This window comes from Leiobunum rupestre, chromosome 1 (assembly GCF_980474605.1).
Source record: "Leiobunum rupestre chromosome 1, qqLeiRupe1.1.hap1, whole genome shotgun sequence".
NCBI lineage: Eukaryota > Metazoa > Arthropoda > Arachnida > Opiliones > Sclerosomatidae > Leiobunum > Leiobunum rupestre.
The window spans coordinates 6016463-6036415 of record NC_143384.1 but is presented as its reverse complement, the minus strand read 5'-3'; the positions used below and the strand labels follow the sequence as shown (position 1 = coordinate 6036415).

Sequence of the window (19953 nt, the reverse complement as noted above, 5' to 3'; positions counted from 1 at the left end):
AAATATAATACGAAGCCAATTTTAAGAAAGAAATATCTACAGAGGGTATTTGTATTTTTCGCGCTTACGAAATACTTGCCGCATCTTTAACGATCATTTTAATTCAATATTCGCCCTTGATGAAGATACCGTAGAATAGCTGTATTCGACATCTGGTAGTGGGCGACTCGTAGACTTCCTGTGGACGTTGTGACACATACCGCTTGAAAAAGACCAATACCGTCCAATTTCAAATATCATATAATGACTCGCACACCCAGGAACTCAATGACTGCATTAGGAATCGTAGATGTCCAAATATCCACACCAATAAAAAATGTATTAACAAGAAGCGAAAAACTTACCATTCACAATGCACATAAAGCCATTTGTTTAAACGACAGCTCGTATATCAATAAATGACCGTAGACGGAATAGTTAGTGCTCTTTATAAATAAAAATAAACGAACCCAATTGATGAACTGCATTAAACATCTTAATCAGTCGAGAAAACGTTTATAATAAATTACGAAGTAATGACGACCCAGATAAAAACCAGACCAACATAAGTGTAAGAGGACGATGTTAACAACTCGATATTTTCTTCATAAATGAACTATTAAACTTGAAAAATAATACGCTAAAGACACAATAGATAAAAATATACGACTGAAAAAACGAAATAAATAACAAAAAACTAACGGGTTCTATTAACCATCTTATCTGCTGACTGCGCTAAAACAAGATTTAAATTTTCATACGTAAAAAGATTAGCTGATATTATGATTTTCTTTAAACCGTAACATGTATCGGTGGTTCTGTGGTAGAACACTCGCTTGTCATGCAGGATGGCTCAGGTTCGAATCCCGCCCGATGCGATCGCAAATTGATACTAAGACGAATACCGTAAATAATTGGTGGAAAACCTGCTATTTGGACGTTGAGACGTGCCCCGGGTTCGATTCCTGACGACAATCGTATTTAACTACAATTTGATCAATTTCCACATTTGAAAATGTTATACATATCAAAAAAGTGAAATGGTACAGGAAAAATTGACGTTAATAACTTTAACACTGCTTAAAACACTTTCGTTTCGCCAAAGCTGTTTTTAAAAAAAAACACCGCAGCTTAACAAGCGTCGGTGGCTCAGTGGTTAGAGTAAATCATTTAAACATAATTACTAATATTGTTTGTGGTTAAAAATTTTAAAACGAAATTAAAAAGGTATTAATTCTTTGGGTGCACCTTCTTAATAGCGAATTGTACCTTGCTAAAGAAACTCAGTAACTTTCACAGCGCAAAGTAACCAAATCATATAATAGGGCCAACAGATTTGTTTTTGAAATAAATGGATTGTTTTGATGGTGAGTTTGTTTTAAAAGTAGCGTATCGAGGTGGTTTCTGATGGAAAAAGATGCACAAAATAAAGGAATGCATTCAGATTAGTTTCAATAACTTTTTATTATAATTATTTTACTTCCGATAAATAGGATTTTTATTTAGATAAACTTTTCATGACAAATTTCTTAAAACACGGGAAAATATTTTCCGTTCTTTAAATTCTGATGAATTCCAGTAAGATTATTATTTGATGTTAAGCAAAAATAATCTATTGAATTAACCTTTGTGGAATGTAACTTTGCTGCCCATTTCGCCTCCTTTCGCAATTGGCCCGGAATGATCGAACCATCCGGACATCCCCCAGTTCTGATAAGTCCCCTTTCCTTTGTTCTCAAACCATCCGTCTTCGAACAGCCACACTCCGTAGGTGGTGCCGTCGTACTTGTAGCTCTTGAAGAACTGGACGCCCTGGATTCCGTTTTTCGATGGCTGTTGCATATTGAAGATTAAAATGTTGTATTTCTTATTATCCTTGTCTCTTTGGAATTTCAGGTTCTCCAAGAGGTCTTTGACGAATGCCTCTCGTTTTGCGCCACTCCTTCCGTATCGGTCGATCAACTATTCGATATACTTCCCCGTTTCTACGACGTTCACCTCCAAATTGACGTTCACTTGCATTTCTTGCTTTTCTTTCGAGCTAAACAATTTAAGAAATGTATTAATCCCTAAAGCTAAAACATTTTCAGACTAAAAGCGCAAGTCTTTTATCTTAAGTTCTCTTAAACAATCATCGGAAATTAACAATTGATCAGTTTAAGGCTATTTTGGTTAATTAAATCATATTAAACAGTTACCAATACCAAATTAATTAATATGCATATTTCTAATCAATAATTATATCATTGGATAGGTTACGATTAACTTTGACCATATTGAGTTCAGTCTCTTGAGTTGAGGGCCGGTATAGAGCAGACCGTGAAGCCATAACAACGTCGACACATCTAAATGTGTGATTTTCTTGCTATGGCAGCCCCCATCGTTATATGCACGCTAAAGAATCTAAGTTTTCTAATTCACTTTCAGGTATCAGAAATTACAGTTGTACCCTGAAACAACTTGGTTTATTTCTGCGGTTTAGGGGTGTCAAGTTATACTTTGAGTTCTTACAAGCATTTTAAAAATAATCTAAATGTAGTAATTTCTTAAAAAGCTAATTTTTTAAAGTAAAAGTTGTTAAAAGCTGCATTGAATGGGATTGTGTTTAAGTCTGCTAATATGAAGTATGGAAGAGGAGTAGATGTTCAATTTTTGAAAAACCAGTGTGACCACAATTTAGTTATTAATCAAAATGTATTAAATTATAATTAAGTATGTCGTGAAAAACCAAATACAAATTTAATCAATTTTAAAATGACCAAATTAATAACAATTAGTAATTTAGTAAAAGTATATTTAATTAGTCATTTATTATTTCACTACAGTTATTAATTTACAATTTAATAGAATTTCTAATTTACTAAAATTATCTTTTAGATTTAATGATTTGCTATAAGGATAATTTATTTTTTTTAAATATTTAGTTATTAGCTTAATGGAAAAACTTTGTAAATAAGTAATTTACAAATAACGAAATATCGTTTTGACCTTAAATTAGAGAGTGACTGCAATAATTTTTATGTATTTAGGATTATTTGTAAACAAACATCACATATATTTAAAACTGAACCTGGTATTTGGTAAACAAATTAGTTTATTGTGGTCTTAAAATGAAGTACCTTTAAAATAAGTGAAATAATAATTTGCCAGAACGTGTCGATAAATATTATTAAAACGAAATTAAAAAGGTATTAATTCTTTGGGTGCACCTTCTTAATAGCGAATTGTACCTTGCTAAAGAAACTCAGTAACTTTCACAGCGCAAAGTAACCAAATCATATAATAGGGCCAACAGATTTGTTTTTGTTAGTAGTAAGTTTTTTAATTTCTTCAAATTTGTTTAGGATTTAGCTATATTATCCCTTTTAATTATGGACTAATCTACTTTTTGGCGTATTTTATCATCCTTCTCACAGTCCATAGGTGGTTTCTTCTAACTTAACTTATCGATAAATATTAAGCTTATCTTGTTATTTTAATATACAGGGTGTTTGGAATTATTGTACCTTTTTTCATGAACTGCAAGAGATAGAGTTGCGACATTTTCAGGATATTATTTCTAGTATGGGATCAAGTTAAATCCTAAATTTCAGAAAAATTTTAAATAAATTCGGGTTTTTGTAAAAAATCATTTTTCACCGGTAGATGCTAGAAAAAACGATTCAATGCGAAAGTTGTAGAGTGCTGTTGAAGATGTTCAAAGAAATTGGTTTCATTGGAAAAGAACACTTTCTAATAGCCAGTTGCAGATATCAAAACTACGTTCCACAACTCCATCGTGCAGAGCTTGGTGGAGGGTCGCTTGAAACGGATGGAAGTTGTGATTGATAAGTGTGCTCCACATGTAGATTTGCGGCACCGAATCATTGCAGCCCTCGAACTTGTCACTCCTGATAAGATCAGACGCTCGTATGAAACCAATTTCCTTCATAATTTTTGACAGCACTCTACAACATCCTCATTGAAACGTTTTTTGTAACACCTTCCGGTGATAAAATATATTTAACAAAAACCCGAAATTATTTATTTATCTCTTGCAGTTTCTGAAAAAAAATGTCCACGCAGAGCAATTCAAAACACCCTGTATGTGAAAAATTGGTCATTTGATCAATTAGGTATTTCGTGACTCGTTTCGTTTATAAAGTACTAGAAAACTTGTAATTATATTTTATATTAAATTAACAAATCCCTTTATTGGTAAATTATTTACTCCATTAATTAATAAATTTTCCAGTTTAATCCCTTATTTTATTCCCAAAAATAAACTATACACCTTTTTAGAATATGATTTAGGTAAGCCCTATCTCAACAAATGGGTTGAAAACACCTAACCTAACCTACAGTGCCTACGCGCCTGCGGCGCGCCCGACTAACCTTACCTAACCTAGTCATTCCATATTCAAAGTTATATACACTGAAATTTGGATAATTAATCGAAATTATCGAAATCGAAATATATATTTTTATATACATATACGTAATAATCGAAACCGCGCTATTGGGAACTGCGCTTTTGGGAACCGCGCTATTGGGAAACCGTGGTATTGGAAACCGCGGTATTTAGAAACCGCGGTATTGGGAACCGCGGTATTGGGAACCGCGCTTTTGGGAACTGCGCTTTTGGGAACCGCGCTATTGGGAACTGCGCTTTTGGGAACCGCGCTTTTGGGACACTGCGCAAATGGGAACTGCGCTAACGGGAACTGCGCTAATAGGCATATACCAATATACCCACCACTTAACCATTTGTAGCTATTACGGTAAGAACGCTTCTATTTACAATATGGATTAAAATGCTAGATTAATAAATACAGATAAATAACTCACCTTCTGTTTATAAATGATGTGACAGGCCTTCTAGTACGTCTACCGAAACAATTGGTTATTATTTTCTCAGTAGCCTAGTACGATTTCAACGGGAAAATATTAAAAGCTTCCGACCGAAATTCTGCGTCTGAGTCGAAATGGATCCGATGAAGAGAAAGATATCTGACGTCTGCCAGCGCCCTCTATATATCAGACGACCGAAAAGTTAAACTTTCATCCTACCGTCTGCTATCGGAAGAGCGAATTTCCGCCACTCGTGGCGCTATAATGACGAGTGGTGCAATAATGACGAGTGGTGTACATTTTGTGGCGTAGGTGTCGGCGAGAGGGATAGATAAGGTGTCGCAACGTGGCAGTGAACCAATGAAAAGAACAGTACCGTTCTAGATTTCAAGAGCGCTTCGAGAGAGAGGTAGGGAAATCCCACTAGTCGCGACTGGAGTGTTTAGGTTTACTTCCGATTTTCAATGAGATTATTTGCGATTTTAAATGGGAAGATTTTTCGTCGTAGAAATGCTTTGTAACTTTTTATCGACGTATGTTTTATAAAAGCGCGAGTTTCAAATAATAAAAAATAAGTAAAGTTTAAGGTACACTTTATTAAATTATTTTGTCGAGGCGAAATATTGCAAGCATTTACCTTATTACTCATTAAATAAAATAAATTGAAATACAACCAAACTCTTGTAAGAGAAACTTATTCGTTTACTTCGAAAACACTAATGCAAAGAAAAAGTAGATAAAAATATCGTTATTTCGTCTCATGATACTTCACTGGGAAACTTACGATTACCGTGATTTCATTGTACGCATAAATGTCCGCAGAGTTGACATATAGAGTTAAATATAGATTAAAAACAAGCTGGCAAAAAAGGAAAATGTACAGAAATAAATAATTTAAAATACTAATCAAAATTAAACAGGGTGTATATTAAAAACAATATCCACTGCTAATAATTTGATGTCTTCAAGGTCATTTCAAATTAATCTCGAGAACCGTTGATATAAGAAGCTCGCTTCCAAATAGAAAACTGTGAACCGTCACATTTTGGGTCTCAATGGCTTAATACCGTTGTGAATTGATCCATAGGAAGCCAATAAAAAAAAACAAAAACACACCAAGGTCACTAAGTAAAAAGGATCCGGACATCACTTTTAGGTGTTAATATATTTTAAAAAGTATTCGTGCTACGGCATTGAAAATTTAACGAAAAACTCATCCTGGTAATGGGTATTAGGCGCTCTTTTAACTCATGGTAGAAAAATTTAAAAAAACCGGCATACTTCTCAACTACCCCATACAAGTCCTTAAATTTTTGCACAACCTATATTGCTGCATGTTTGATACGAATGTAGAATGAAACAATAATTTAACTATTATTTTTTTTAACATTCTTTACGTTTAGAGTGTTTTGTTCAAATACCACCAAATAAAAAGTCCCGCGAAACAGTGGGTTCTGGAAGTGGGATTTGGATCTCTATTTATTCTACCTCAGTGGTTCCTCCACGAAACCAAGACAAAATTTGCTTCCGCGCAGTTAAATTTTATGCCACGTTTCTCACTCCGACGAGAGCAGCCGATGACGTTAAAAAAGGGGGAGGAGTTGGAAGACACCAGCCTCAAGCGTTTCTATAACATTATCTCTACTGGGTATAGTTCCTCTATGATAATGTGAAGCTAAAAATAAATATCAAAATTCCCGGTCATATTTAAGATAACAAAATTAAAAGATTTTCGTGAACTTTCTTTAAAATAAATTAGTTGATAGCTTACCAAATCAAAGTTCTTGTTTAAAAAAATTCAATCTTGAAAAATATATAAAATTTTGTTATTTCGACCTGAATATTCATATTAAAAAAGTGGTGAATATAATATAAAAACGATGTTATCTCAACTTAAATAATTTAATAAAACATTATTAAAAGTGGTTAATTTTTAACTAAATATAATCATTGAAAATTAGATGGAAAATATCCATAAAACGTTATTTCAACAATAAAATGAAAGATAAACTATTAGGTGCAGAAGTGGAATCGGAACAGCAGCAAGTGATGAAACTTTAGTGTTCTCAAAGTCAAAATCACGATGTCCCAAATTAAGCCAATAGCTTAACAGATTAGATGTGACGTAGTTAAAGTATAACCTTGATCGAATTCTAGTTCCATATTGGTCATTCAAACACTCTTCCGAAGAAAATATATTTCAAGAACTTGGAGACATTTTTAAGGTTAACTGTTTAAGATTGAAATATATACGTAATTCTAGGCCTTCCCACAACCATGACCATGCCACAACATTTATTGCTATCAGGTAAATAAATAAATGTAATTGGAAACTTTATTTGTTAAAATTGTAGATATATTAAACCATAAAATTTTTCAAGCCTTGGCTATGCTTTCCCGCAAAACTTAAAGACCCTCCACCATCGTCAGAATCATTAAATATTTCGTCGATTTTTAACACTTCTTGATAAGTTACTTTTTCGTTGTTGTTAGTCATTTTATCTGCAAAACAAACATTTTAAAATAGTGATTATGAATATATATTATTCCTGTTTAAGAAAGATAGATTTACTTACAAGTGTATTGAGTAACAATTACGGAAATTTTTACGGATATTATTTTCCCGGAAAATTAACAACACTATTTTAAATATTTTTGAAATCCTACTTCCAGCGTGTAATTATCAAAACCGCAACAGCGTCTGCAAAAATAAACGACAAAAATTACAAATCAGAAGTTCCACATCAGGAGTATTTTATGTGTATTATTGCAATTTAAAAATAATAGTAATAATTCTTCGGTTTTCCCTTCCCACAAATCTTGTAGAGGTTAACGGTAATAGTTAGTGTAGGGAGCTGTTGGCTCGCGTGGCATGAAGGGCTTGCCACCACCCTCCTACGCATTGAAACCCGGCCACCTGTTTAAAGGCATTATAAGTCACCTATGACTTGGGCCTAAGGTGGTGCCTTGGGTATTAGCCTAGCTGATTATTATAAATCATCTAGGAAAATACCTAAGGCACCACCGTAGGCCTAAAGTCATCTAGCGACTTTTTTTCTTTTATCCCAGGTGACCGTGTAAAATCGCGTAGGTAAGTGGTAACTCACAAGTCAGAGCAAAAAAATAAGGGACGGTATTGTCAAGGTTAACCACGCGTTTTCAAAAGGCAACGCTCGCGCCCTCTAGAGTGAGACACCCGATTAACATCTACTCTGGTGTCACGTGACCATTAAAGTCGACTGCATAGCTAGCAAGTTATGTCGTGAGTATTAAGTTAATGACAGTTTTAGAACAATGCATTCTATATGACATATTTTTCTATGCATGAAAAAAGTAACGTTTATTATGATTCCTAACCCAAAATATCCTTATCCACAAGGTGAAACCTTGGTAAAAGCATGTGGTAGGATTTATTTCACTATGAATGACTATAAGCCGCCTTAAAAATAACAAATCAAAGCAATATTATGTATGTTCTAATAATTTTGTGGATAGAAAGGACCCAACTGAACAACACCCAAATTCAATTCAAAACATTAAAACTGTAAGTATATGGAAATTATTACAAACACTTTTACTGGCTTTTGAATGTTATGAAATGTGTTTATAGGTCCAAAAATAGGTGCAAAAAATAAAACCTGAGCTCAGCGTGCTGGTAAAATTACCTCAAATTTTGAAGGAAGAGGAACTACCCACAGAAATATATCTAACAAGTAAACCTGGAAACTGGAAATGAAAATGGCACGGTATCAGCAGCACCGAATGCAATGGAGGCTATCAAACTTATGGGTACGCACAAACCTACAAAAGATAACTCCTTTAGTGAGCTTTGTACAACATCAGTTGAGCTGAAGCAATTGGATACTATGCATACGAATGAAATTAAGGAAGCTAAGTCTCTCAGTGAATTTAATGATATTAAAGAATATTCTGTGAGGTGGCTTAAAATTTTTGAAACTAAGGGGATAACATTTTTTTTAAGGTTATTATTGATGAACAGTTTTAAACTTCACTAAATGTTCGGAATGAAAAATAGATGGAAATTTATCCAGGGATCGTACTAACGGATTTATTTGAACTGGGACACAAGCTTTTAGGTCATCAAAGTGTATTAAATAATTTTCACCCGTTTCTAAGGGAAATCGATGCAAATTTTGGGTTTTCCGTTCTCAACTTAGATTTTTACTTTTCAAACGGAGAAGAAGTCAAACAAAATCTCATAGCTAAATATAAGTCTCACCCAAAAAAATATTTAGTTAATACGTGCTAAGAGAGATGTGGTTTCTCTTATAAGAAAGCTTACAACTAATAAAAATAAATTAAGGGAACATATTGGAAAAGAAGAAAAAACCAACCCGGATTATGAATCTGATACTTTTACTTAAGGGAAAGCATTGTGAAAGTTTAAAAAACGTGACGTGTTTGCGCTTGTTAATCTAGAGTTCTATAGCTCGGATTACTAAGAACTCTTCGGTTTTGTTATCACGAGGTCTGGTTCTAAAAAACCTTCGAACCGAATTTGGATATCGCTAATGGTTATTTAAATAATTGTACTTAAATTTGGATGAAATGCGCTTACAAGCTCTCACAAAACACCGTTTATCTCGTAAATGGCCAAATATAACTTCACGAGATCTTTTGTATCGTGATCAGCACAGTTCAAACTAAAAATTGTTCGAAGGCAATTGGATTCCATCGTTTAGTTAATTATTAATTTAACTTGAAAAAGTATCTAAAATTAAATATATTTGGCTGAATTGTTTAAATACTTTGAAAGTCGATATTACTCTAAAATTTATAGTACATTTTACGAAACATGTATTCTTTCATGCGTAAAAATAATTATTCAATTATCTTAAATATATATTTAAATAATGAGCATTAAACTTGAACAATAATGCTGATACATATCAACTTCGCGAATGGGATTCTAGAAAACCGTGCACACTAGAGCTTTGGGAAAGGTTTTAAGTTCATCTGGAAGTTTCGATTTTAAATTTGTTCGAGGCGAATTTTAATCGAAGACTTGGTAAATTTTTTATATGATGACAAAATTAAACAATATTTAACATATTTCGTCATCATTTTTAATATACCGCAGTACTACGAAAATCTTTTAGTTTCATACGCTTCGTAAATTTAACCTTACTTTATTGAATAGAAAAAAAAATAAAAAAAAAAACTATTATATTTTGGTAACTAAACACATTATCTAAAAATATTAGAATTTGACAAGTTTTCCTATACTCGGATCTGCACTCGGGGGCTACCTAGAGGTTGTTTTCCAAACTAACGAGAAATAAAGCTTGGAGGTTTTCGAAGAGGGATTTTTTTTTAAATGGTGAATGGTACTACTATAGAAGCCTCATGGAGGTTTTTGGTAGTAAAGGTAGTAGAGTAGAAAAACGGACACACTTCTTTCCTCCCCCTGAAAACTAATGACCCCTTCTTTGGCGGACCGCGATTAGCTATGCTTGTCCATCAAATCTACTCTCCCCTCCGCTTAGCCTTTCTTCATTTGCATTATTTCATATTCTACCAGTTTCAGTCTATGTTTTCCGGGACTTCTCTAAAGCGTTCGCGCTACTCTCTCAAAACGTCCTTATTTCACCCGGTTTCCCATTTTTGAAAGAATTAGAGTATACGCTACTTTCATAAACTAATCTGATAACTATTAAAGTTGTTGTCAGATCGTTTTGATAATTATACTGTAGCGGCGTTCACACTAGAGACTTTGGAAAAGTTTTGGAAAGGTTTCAAAAGCTAAATTTTTAAAAATTTTATGTCAAGATAATTTATCGTTTGCTTGTTAATCCAGCTGATACCAAAATTTTACAATTTGACTTGTGAACACGGCCTAAGACTCTTAAACTTTTAATCGAATATTTCGATAATTTAACCCTATAGAAGTTGAATAAATTGTTTAATTCGACGTATAATTTGGAATATTAATTCTAGTATTAATAAATATTTCTGAGAATTTCACAGGTTCCCAGACAATAGTTCTTAGTGAGAACTATTGTCTGGGAGCGTTTTGTTACGTTTGGAATTTTTTAGATACCCCACTCGTACCTGTCTAGATACGGCCATGCTTGTGACGTCTTGCATTCATAATTGAAGCTAGCAGTGAAAATGGTAAATATCGGACAAAGTGATGCAATGAGAAGGAAAATAATATTAAATTTTGAAAAAAAAAACACTTTTGGCAGTTATAAAGAAAGCTATCTTGCATAATTCTGATTCAAACGCTGTGACCTTACTTTTTACTGATCTCTTTTTATTCTGTTTCGCGATTGCATCTAAAACATATTGGGGCTCTCTGAGGTCCATACTTCTTTTAAATCGGGAATCAACTATTTCTGGTAGCATACAATTCTTATAAAATGTTAATAATTTATCCTTAATTTTGGTCTCCCAAAAGTGGTCATCTTTCTCGATTTTTTCAATATGAATACCAATTTCCGTATGTATGACAAAATAACAAAGTTTCCTTTTTGTGATGTGCAGTTGCCCTTGTACTTGAAAATAGTAATTGTCGTTTCTGTTTAATTTTAATGAATCGGTTTCCGCATCATATGTACAATAAAATTTTCTATGTTGGCGCGTTTTTTTAGCCTTCGCCTCTAAATTCAACTAGTTGCTCGATGTGATTGGGAATCTCAATAGGTGAAATAGAACGGTATGTAAACGGTGATTTTACTCCTACAATAGCGTCTTCCCCAACGATACCATCCGGTGATGCCCCTAAAACACCATACTCCAAATCTATAAAAATTCCACAATCTTGTACGTTCAAGTGATGGTTTTTTATTAGAATTTCTTTTGCTTTTCTCTCTCCTTCGTGACCATATGAAAACACATAATCCAAGTTTTGGGAAGGAGGTTTCGGATATAACAAACTCTCGACCGTTTTGCCGGTTTTGGTCGTGTTTTTCATTTTGCAGACACGGCCGAAATTAGACGCGGTGAGCCGATGTCTTCTTTCGTCCGACCATTCTGATGAGTCACTTTGGCGCCTTGATATCAATTATATGGCTTTCTGTTTCGCCGGTGTCACCCGCAGCTCTTCTAGTTTCAGTTTCGCTAACTCAGATATTGTCTCAGACGACATATCTGGTTTCATTGCATTCTCACCATAATGCGCCTTTCCGTTATCATTGGCTCCCGACGCAATGAAATTAAACGTAGGTGAAAATTTGGCTTCCCCCCCCCCCGTGAAACGGGAAAAAAGGCGTTGATTGTCGCCACATAATCATTGTTTCATCATTGATCTTAATTATTATTATTGTTTATACTATATAAATACACTAGCTGGCAAGCCCCAGCTAGTTGAATTGATCGTATACTGTATAATTCGTAAAATCATTTACTGATATATTAAAGAGTAAAGATTTTGTATCTCTACGACGATGTCTATCCTACGGATGGCAAGACTGACTGTTGCACCCCCGGCCCCATAATAAACGTGATTTGATACTGCACCTTAAAATAATGAGTGAGATATGGATTAAATAGTTTCCTGACAACGGTTTGTAGGGTCAAATTGGCAGGATTGAATAAATAAGCGATTTTTTGTTTAGATTTCATCATTGATATATTAAAGATTTTGTATATCCACATATTTTATCATCTATGATACGACGATAATTATCGTAAGGCTGACGGCTCTGATCGCGGCAAAGTTACTTCACAGTATCGCGCAGTGCTGACAACGATCTGTGGGATCGAAATGGCACAATTCAATAAATGAATTTTATTCTGGCTTAGAAATAGGGAGATAACAGTCTCGGTGGGCAGTCCTAGCATTAGCCATGGCGGCCATCTTGGTTGGAATTTTTTTTTCAATAGGGAAAAGCATGGATGACGTCACAACATGTCGCACTGTTAGCTCCCTATAATCACTGGTATGTTAAAAATTAACTGTGTACCACTCTGAGAAACACTGTCAAAATATTTTCTCCATAATACGGAGCTAACAGTGTGACGTAGGCCAACGTCACCTATGTTAAAACCTATAGATAAAAAATTTCCACCCAACATGGCGAGCGCGGGGCCAAATCGGTACCAAATTTCGGAAAGGGCATTTATTTACGATACCTAAAATGATTTATTTCTTCAAAAAATATAAGAGCACAATGTCATTCTAGAGTGACCAAAACGTCCCTTGGACTTTCAGCGGGAGGGTAACAGTTAGAGGCATCATCTTGAACGGGAAAATTACCTCGGAAAAAAAAACACGGGGCCTTCTACAAAAGTAAAATTAAACTTGAGGGTCAACGGTATACAGACCGTACTGATAGTGCAGAGCAAAAAGACGTATAGCGAAAGGCTAGAGAATCAATGCGTTGAGAGGGGGTTACAATAAACGCAGGCCACGCAAGGGGGTTGGAGATAATCTGGAAGGGAATTAATTCTCCTGTTTTTGAGTGTAGCCGCCCCCCCCCCCCCGTTTTTGAAAAGGATATTTCTCGCAAAAACCGAATTTGAACTGACACGTTTACGATTTTTTTAATTAAATAACTAAAAGGGTCATTTAAAATTTGAGACGGCTAAGTTGGAGAACGGGTATCGTAATTTGATATACCAAAATCAAATCTACTATATCAAGTCTCCAATGTCCAAGGCGACGAATCGAAAATGACGAAAAACGTTCGTCCAATGAAGACTACGAACGAAGGAAAATCTCTCCCTTATAATATAGTTACATTCTTGTTTGTATATATTAACAGTCACCAAAAATTCTGGACCAAATAATTAAATATAGCGGTGAAAATTCATATCCAATTTTGAAGTTATTTGTTGCTTATACCGGTCCCAAAATAGAGAAAAATATAGTTGAATATAAAAACCTCTCACTACCCACAAAATGTAAAGAAAGCGGTGCCAACACTTTTTCGAAGAATTACTGTCGTCTATTGACGGTGAAAATTGACCGGAGTGGAGATCTCCCATGGAGCCAATACCCCCCCCCCCCCTACCACGCTATCCTCCGCCACGGGCCAAACAATAAAGTTCGTCCGATTCAGTCTGGCAACGGGTCATAAGCGATATTCTAGGTAACGTTCGATATGTCGGACAATCTTCTTCCTTACACCTTTTCACGCCTTACCAGGTGAGCTGCAACAAGACCTCGCCCCATAGAATTTATTTAGGGGGAAAACGGTTCCCACAACCATTCTATTTCGCTATATAAAATGCTACTAAACGTTTAAAAATATTGCAATAATAAAACGAAATAATTATTTTATTATTAAGTTAATATATTTTATAAATACGAATCTCACGAAGAATTCATGAATTCTGTAATTTTTTTCTACATTTTGCTAGCTTCAATATAATTATTTTGTAGATGGCGCTGTAAGATTGGAAGTAACTGCGAACAGGCTTGGAAATAAGTGGTGGTCACTGGGTCAAAGACCAGTTTATTAATTGCTCGGACCAGTTTTTTTATTCAAAAGCTAGGGGTTCACTGGTCCAGTGTCCAGTTTATTAATTCAAAATTATCTACCGTATTATTAACCAACTGGTCTACGTGACCACTTAAATAATTCAAGAGTTGGGAGTCACTGGCCAAATAGACCAGTTTAGAAATAAACCTTATTTCCAAGCCTGACTGCGAAAAGTGCAACGGTCAGCGCCATCTGCTGATTTATTTTGCTACTAATAGTTCAAAATGCTTCCCCTTAATTTTTTTAAGACTGTTAAACAAAAACCAGAAAGCTGGAAGATGGGACCCAGACGTTATTTAATGGTGTGTTTTCATGCACAGTAAGTCACAAGCAGGCTATAAGAAATTGGTACAATCTGTGCCTTAAGACTACCTTCCCAGAGAACCCTCTTGAAATTATGGTACAGAATGGTGGAAAAGCAGGCTTTTCAAATGAAATCTTCAATGAATTTAAAAAAATTGGAAAAAATTAAACAAGACGTTATTTATCATAAATATACTGGAGAAATGTCAAGGTTGTTAACTTATATAAATATCTTGATGGCATAAACGAACTGGAAGATAACGTCAATGGGGATAAAAGGTCTCGATTTGGCATTTGACGTGTTTCAAGTGATGATGAGGGAAATATCATCAACAATAAAATTTCCTTTGGGCTTTTTCCCTACACATAATTTAAGTTCCGATACGCTTAACCATATATAATAATCAAATAATTAAAATAATTATCAGCTATTCTAATACCCAAGGCACCACCTTAGGCTTAAGTCATCGAGCGAATTTTAAAGCCTTTAATTTAGGTGGGCGGGTAACAAAGCGTAGGAGGGTGGTGGCAAGCCTTTGCTGCCTTTCATGCCACGCAAGCCAATTTAGCTTTATAAATATTGAAGATTTACTTTAGAAAAAAAGGATACGGTCTCAGGCCTTCGCTTACAAGACACACTAAAATTCTTTGCGGATAAATAAGATTTTCTTTATACCAGGTTTTTGAATCCGGGCCAAGGGAGGAACAGCTCAATAATATCTTTGAACCTTTGAATTCACAAAGAATGTGATGCCATTTTCTATCGAACCAACTTATTTTTTTTGGCTCTTCATTTAGAAGGAAAACGTTGAAAAGCACTTTTATTTTTAATTTACATGAAGTATTTTTGCATTTATTTAAAATAGTGGTTCCGCAGTTGCGTAGTCTCCATATTAAAACAGTACATATTGAAACTGTGTTGGAATGCTAGTATATAATTAATACTTTTCTGACCCAAAATCTGTCTTCTATATTGAGATCAGGGTTGTTGAATTTAAGTTAGTTTTAAATCGATTTGTTTGGGTTTTAATTGATTAAATAATTAAAATTTTGATTTATTTTATCTATTTTTAAATGTTTTGTGCCTTTTGGTCTTGAAAAATTGAATAAAATGTGAGTGAAACGATTGCGTAACCTACATTTTACTTTGATTTATTTAAATATAATTTATTTTGAAAAACTTAATTTTAGATAGTTTGCTCTCAATTCACTTTCCTAAATAGTTTAAAAAATTGCTCTCTAGGTTTTGGTTTGGTACATAAAGTCGAATCATTTTCCAAGAAAACATAACTGAATTGTAGGTTATATTAATATAGAACAACATCAAAAATTCAACGCAATGAAATTAATACTGCAAGGAGCGAAGCTCAAGTTTTAAAGTCTTGATCTAGTTCCTGAGATAAAAAATCACAACTGCGCAAATCATATATTTGGCGAAATTTGTTTGACGTTAGCAAAACACTCATACATAACATATCCTCGCAACGCGTTCCGCAATCTGACTGACGCAAGGGTTTTCAACACTAAGTATGCAACGTAGATGTTTTTCACCCTTAAACGAGTAACGAAAATAGCACTGATACTTTTCAGCGACCATCGACGCACTTGCCATTTCTGTTTCGTTCTCTTCAGTTAGTCCGGATATTAGTTCTTGCAACCAGTCGAACAAAGAATGGCGTCGAAACCTAGGCCAAATTATCAGATATAGGCGTATAAATTCCGAACTCTGAATTCTTTTAAAAATACTTTTGATTCATTCTTGTCTTGAAAAGCATTTTTGTTTTGAACCAAATGCGTTTAAATTTCGATGAGTTTTCAGAGTTACACTGTGCTTCACAAAAAGAGTTATTTTCCAGCTTTGCTTTGTCGCGCTGTATGAAAGTTTTCGCTCGCAGAAAGAGGAGCCAGGTTCAATCCTGACTTGTGGCACTGGGTGAAAAACTAGAAATATAACTTCCGCGTAAAGTTATCTGCCACTGGTTAAAGGGGTTTTTCCCTGATTTCTTCGTTTTTCCCTTTCCAGAACGGCTATAACAAGTATATGCAGCTGTTGACTCGCGTGGAATGAAGGGCTTGTTACCACCTAAGACCAGCAAATAAGGGACGGCCAACTCATCAACATTTTGAGAGTTATGGGTTGGGCCATTCTATTTAAAAAACAAACTGTTCCGTGTTATCTGATCTTAAATTATCTGATTTCAAACTGCTTTGTTTATCAAAAGTCAAAATTTCAGCCAGAGATTCCAATAGTAGACCGGTTTCGCCCTTTTGGAAGTTTATAATATAGGGTTCAATAGACTTTAAATGTGTAATCAGTAACGGCGCTAGGATTTATGGGGAGGTAGGCCAACCATTTGGAGCCCCACCCCCCTAAATTAATTAGGCCCCCATCACAATTTTTTTAAATCTGTCCACGTGGTTTATTTAATTTTGTTTTACCAAGCGGTGCAATTTTTGGGTAAAATGGGTACGCAATGAAAAAATTAGAACTAAAAACTCTTGACAAATGAGTGGTTTTTTACTTATTTCTACGACTGAATTCCAGTCTATCGATTTACATTCATTCCATCAGAACTTACAACTTTACGAAAATGATTGTACATAGGTACACTAACAATTGTAAGAAAAGAACCATTTATTTGTAAAGATAAAATTAAGATACAATTTGGATATAGTAGCGCTCGCCAAAAGTTAAAACTGAAAAATAAACTACTGTTCAAGAAAAATTACTCGTACCTTTGAAATGAATAAACACAGCAGTGTCGTTAAACGAATCACTGGCATTGAATATTGAAAATGTAATAAATAAATAATAACAGAATTTTCTGATATTAAATAATTTGGAGGCCCACATATTAAATTTTGGAGGCCCGGCCTTAAGACGACTTTTGGAGGCCCCTACCAAAATTTCAAGTTGACCCAGGCCTACCCCGGCCTGTTGCTGGCGCCGCTACTGTGTGTAATGCTAGAGTATAAAGTGTCATACTGGTAACAGTATCCAAAATTTCTGTTGAATTTTCTTCATACATATGATTTAATTTAGAGGATAAAACTTTCAATAAAATAAGGACCCCCTTACTATAAATAGATAAATCTTTCGCAATCTAAGTAATTGTCACATTGGAAGCTATGGTAAATTTATTGAGTTGAATTAACTTATTCACAATCTGTAGAGTTATCTTATGTGCCGTAGACTTGAAAGAAATTGCGTTGGTCAACAGTGAAGTTTTCAGATTGTATAAATGTAAATATAGATTCTTCATGGACCTAATGTACTTTAGAAACTCGGGGTCATTTCGAAAATCGAATACACACCGATATTTTTCAAAGCAAATTACATCTTCAACTGTGATTAAAAATACATGTTACTATATTGTTCGATTACCTGAACTATTTGCTATATATTAACCGCTCAAAGAGCGCGTTGCAAAACAGCTTTATGAGAAGTAAGATTAGATAACCAATTGTACCGAGCATAAATGCAACAGACTGTCAATGTTTTAATCATATCGTTTCATGCAGACGTACTAAAACTTCTAGACGGGTTGTTGCTCTTACGATTCAAAGGAATAAAGATAAGATTCATCTTTGTTAAGGTTAATATTATCAAAAGTAAATAATATATTTCTGACTGGAGAAGTATCCATCAAGACATAAAAGTGAAGCGTGAAAACGTGTTTTAAATATGATTAGCCAAACGTCCGCAGAGATCTTCCCGGAGGTTGTATCAAGAACACTACCGACTAAGAAGGGTACCGAATAGGCGAACCTTTGAAGCCGTAGACCGGCGCCTATGAGAGAGCGGCAACTTCAACCGTCTCGGGAGAGAGTGCCGAACATTCCACTTAATTGACGTGGAAGAACATAAATATATGTATTTGTACCCCGCTGCTCCGCCTTAAGCACTACAGCGGCCACCTTAAACAACCAGCCCTGGACAAAAGTGCGCTTTGCGAAACAACGTTCGGCCAGTGAGACAGCCATTTTGACCGCCTCACATATAGCAAACAAACGCCCTCATCACGGCCCAACAAAAGGCGACACCATGGGCTGCCCGAGACCCACCCTCGCACAGCTGAGGACTAGAGTGGCTTCCTCTTCCACTGCAAACTACCCTCCTTAGTAGGTCACAGAATGACGAGTGTGGAACACCCATGAGGTTCCAGTGACCCAGCGCCCCGATCACGTGACCTTGAGAGCCGGGTATGGAGCCCCCCACAGGCTCCAGTGACCCCATCACACCACTAGATAGGGACAGGTAACTACCTCGGTTGATAACTACTTTTTAGTTATGATTTTTTAACATTTTTCTGTTAAAATGTTAGGTACTTACAATTTACCCGCCAAGTTGGAAGACAGTAAGATGTCAATCATGTTATGGTCTGGAGAATTCTGCGTGGTCATCGTTTTCACCGTTCCCATCTTTAAAATATCCAAGACTTAAACGACGTCGACTATCCTAGACGTACCAACTTCTGTCAATGGTTTGGGGACTGAGTACTGAATGACCAACAGTTCGCGAGTATTATCCTAACAGCCGATTAGGCTAATTTTTCCCGGAACGGCATAGTCATTTTGCACAATAATCATCAATGGAGCCAAAATATCCACATGGAACTATAGTCGCAACTCACATCGAGCACTTTAGCCTCAACGTTTGGTGTGGCATTGTCGGAGACTATCTAGTTGGACCGCCTAGGTTAAATGGAGAGTCAATGAGTCATACCTACGATTTTTTCAGGAATCGTTATCAGAGCTATTGGAACTAGAGTGCGAATGTGGTTCTTGCACGATGGAGCGCCACAACATTTCAGCCGCGCAGTGCGAGATCACCTTAATGCAACATTTCCTTTAAGGTTGATAGGATGAGGAGGAACTGTTTCGTGACCGCCTCGATCTCCGGATTGAAACCCTCGCAATTTTTTTCTTAAGGGATATCTGAAGGACCTTGTTTATAAAACAGATGTCCGTGACATTAATGACCTTCGTCAACGCATTATATATGGATGTGATACTATTCGGAACAAGCCTGAAATCTTCGAAAAGATTCGTCAATCATTTGTACGGCGTTGTCATTTTTGTATAGCAGCCCAAGGTGGGCATTTTGAGCAGTTATTGTGATGTTTTACAATTTATTAAAGGACAATAATTATTTGTAATTTTTTTTCGTATCACTTCCAAATAAGGTTTAGCTGGCGTTTTCATTAATCTAAACGAATTACGGATTATTTACACTCTTAGGTTTTAAGTTTTTTCTACATAAACACCAAATCTCCCATACCACCTACAACACGTACAAGCTTCAACAAGGCTGACTATCCTCGTAGAATTGACGTTTGTCAGTGCCCCAACAAACCCAACATCATCCCTCCGGCGTCCTATGGACAGTACG

General features: G+C 35.3%; 1 protein-coding gene across 1 annotated transcript; it reads right to left on the bottom strand.

The window, feature by feature from the left end:
- Positions 1 to 7168: 7168 nt before the first annotated feature.
- LOC149960483 (uncharacterized) lies at positions 7169 to 18965 on the bottom strand. The gene is made up of 4 exons (XM_090179475.1): positions 18902 to 18965; positions 11461 to 11805; positions 11070 to 11405; positions 7169 to 7311 (listed from the first exon to the last, which is right to left on the bottom strand). Exons 1-4 carry the CDS (start codon positions 18963 to 18965, stop codon positions 7169 to 7171), a joined length of 888 nt encoding a protein of 295 aa, XP_090035601.1.
- Positions 18966 to 19953: the final 988 nt, after the last annotated feature.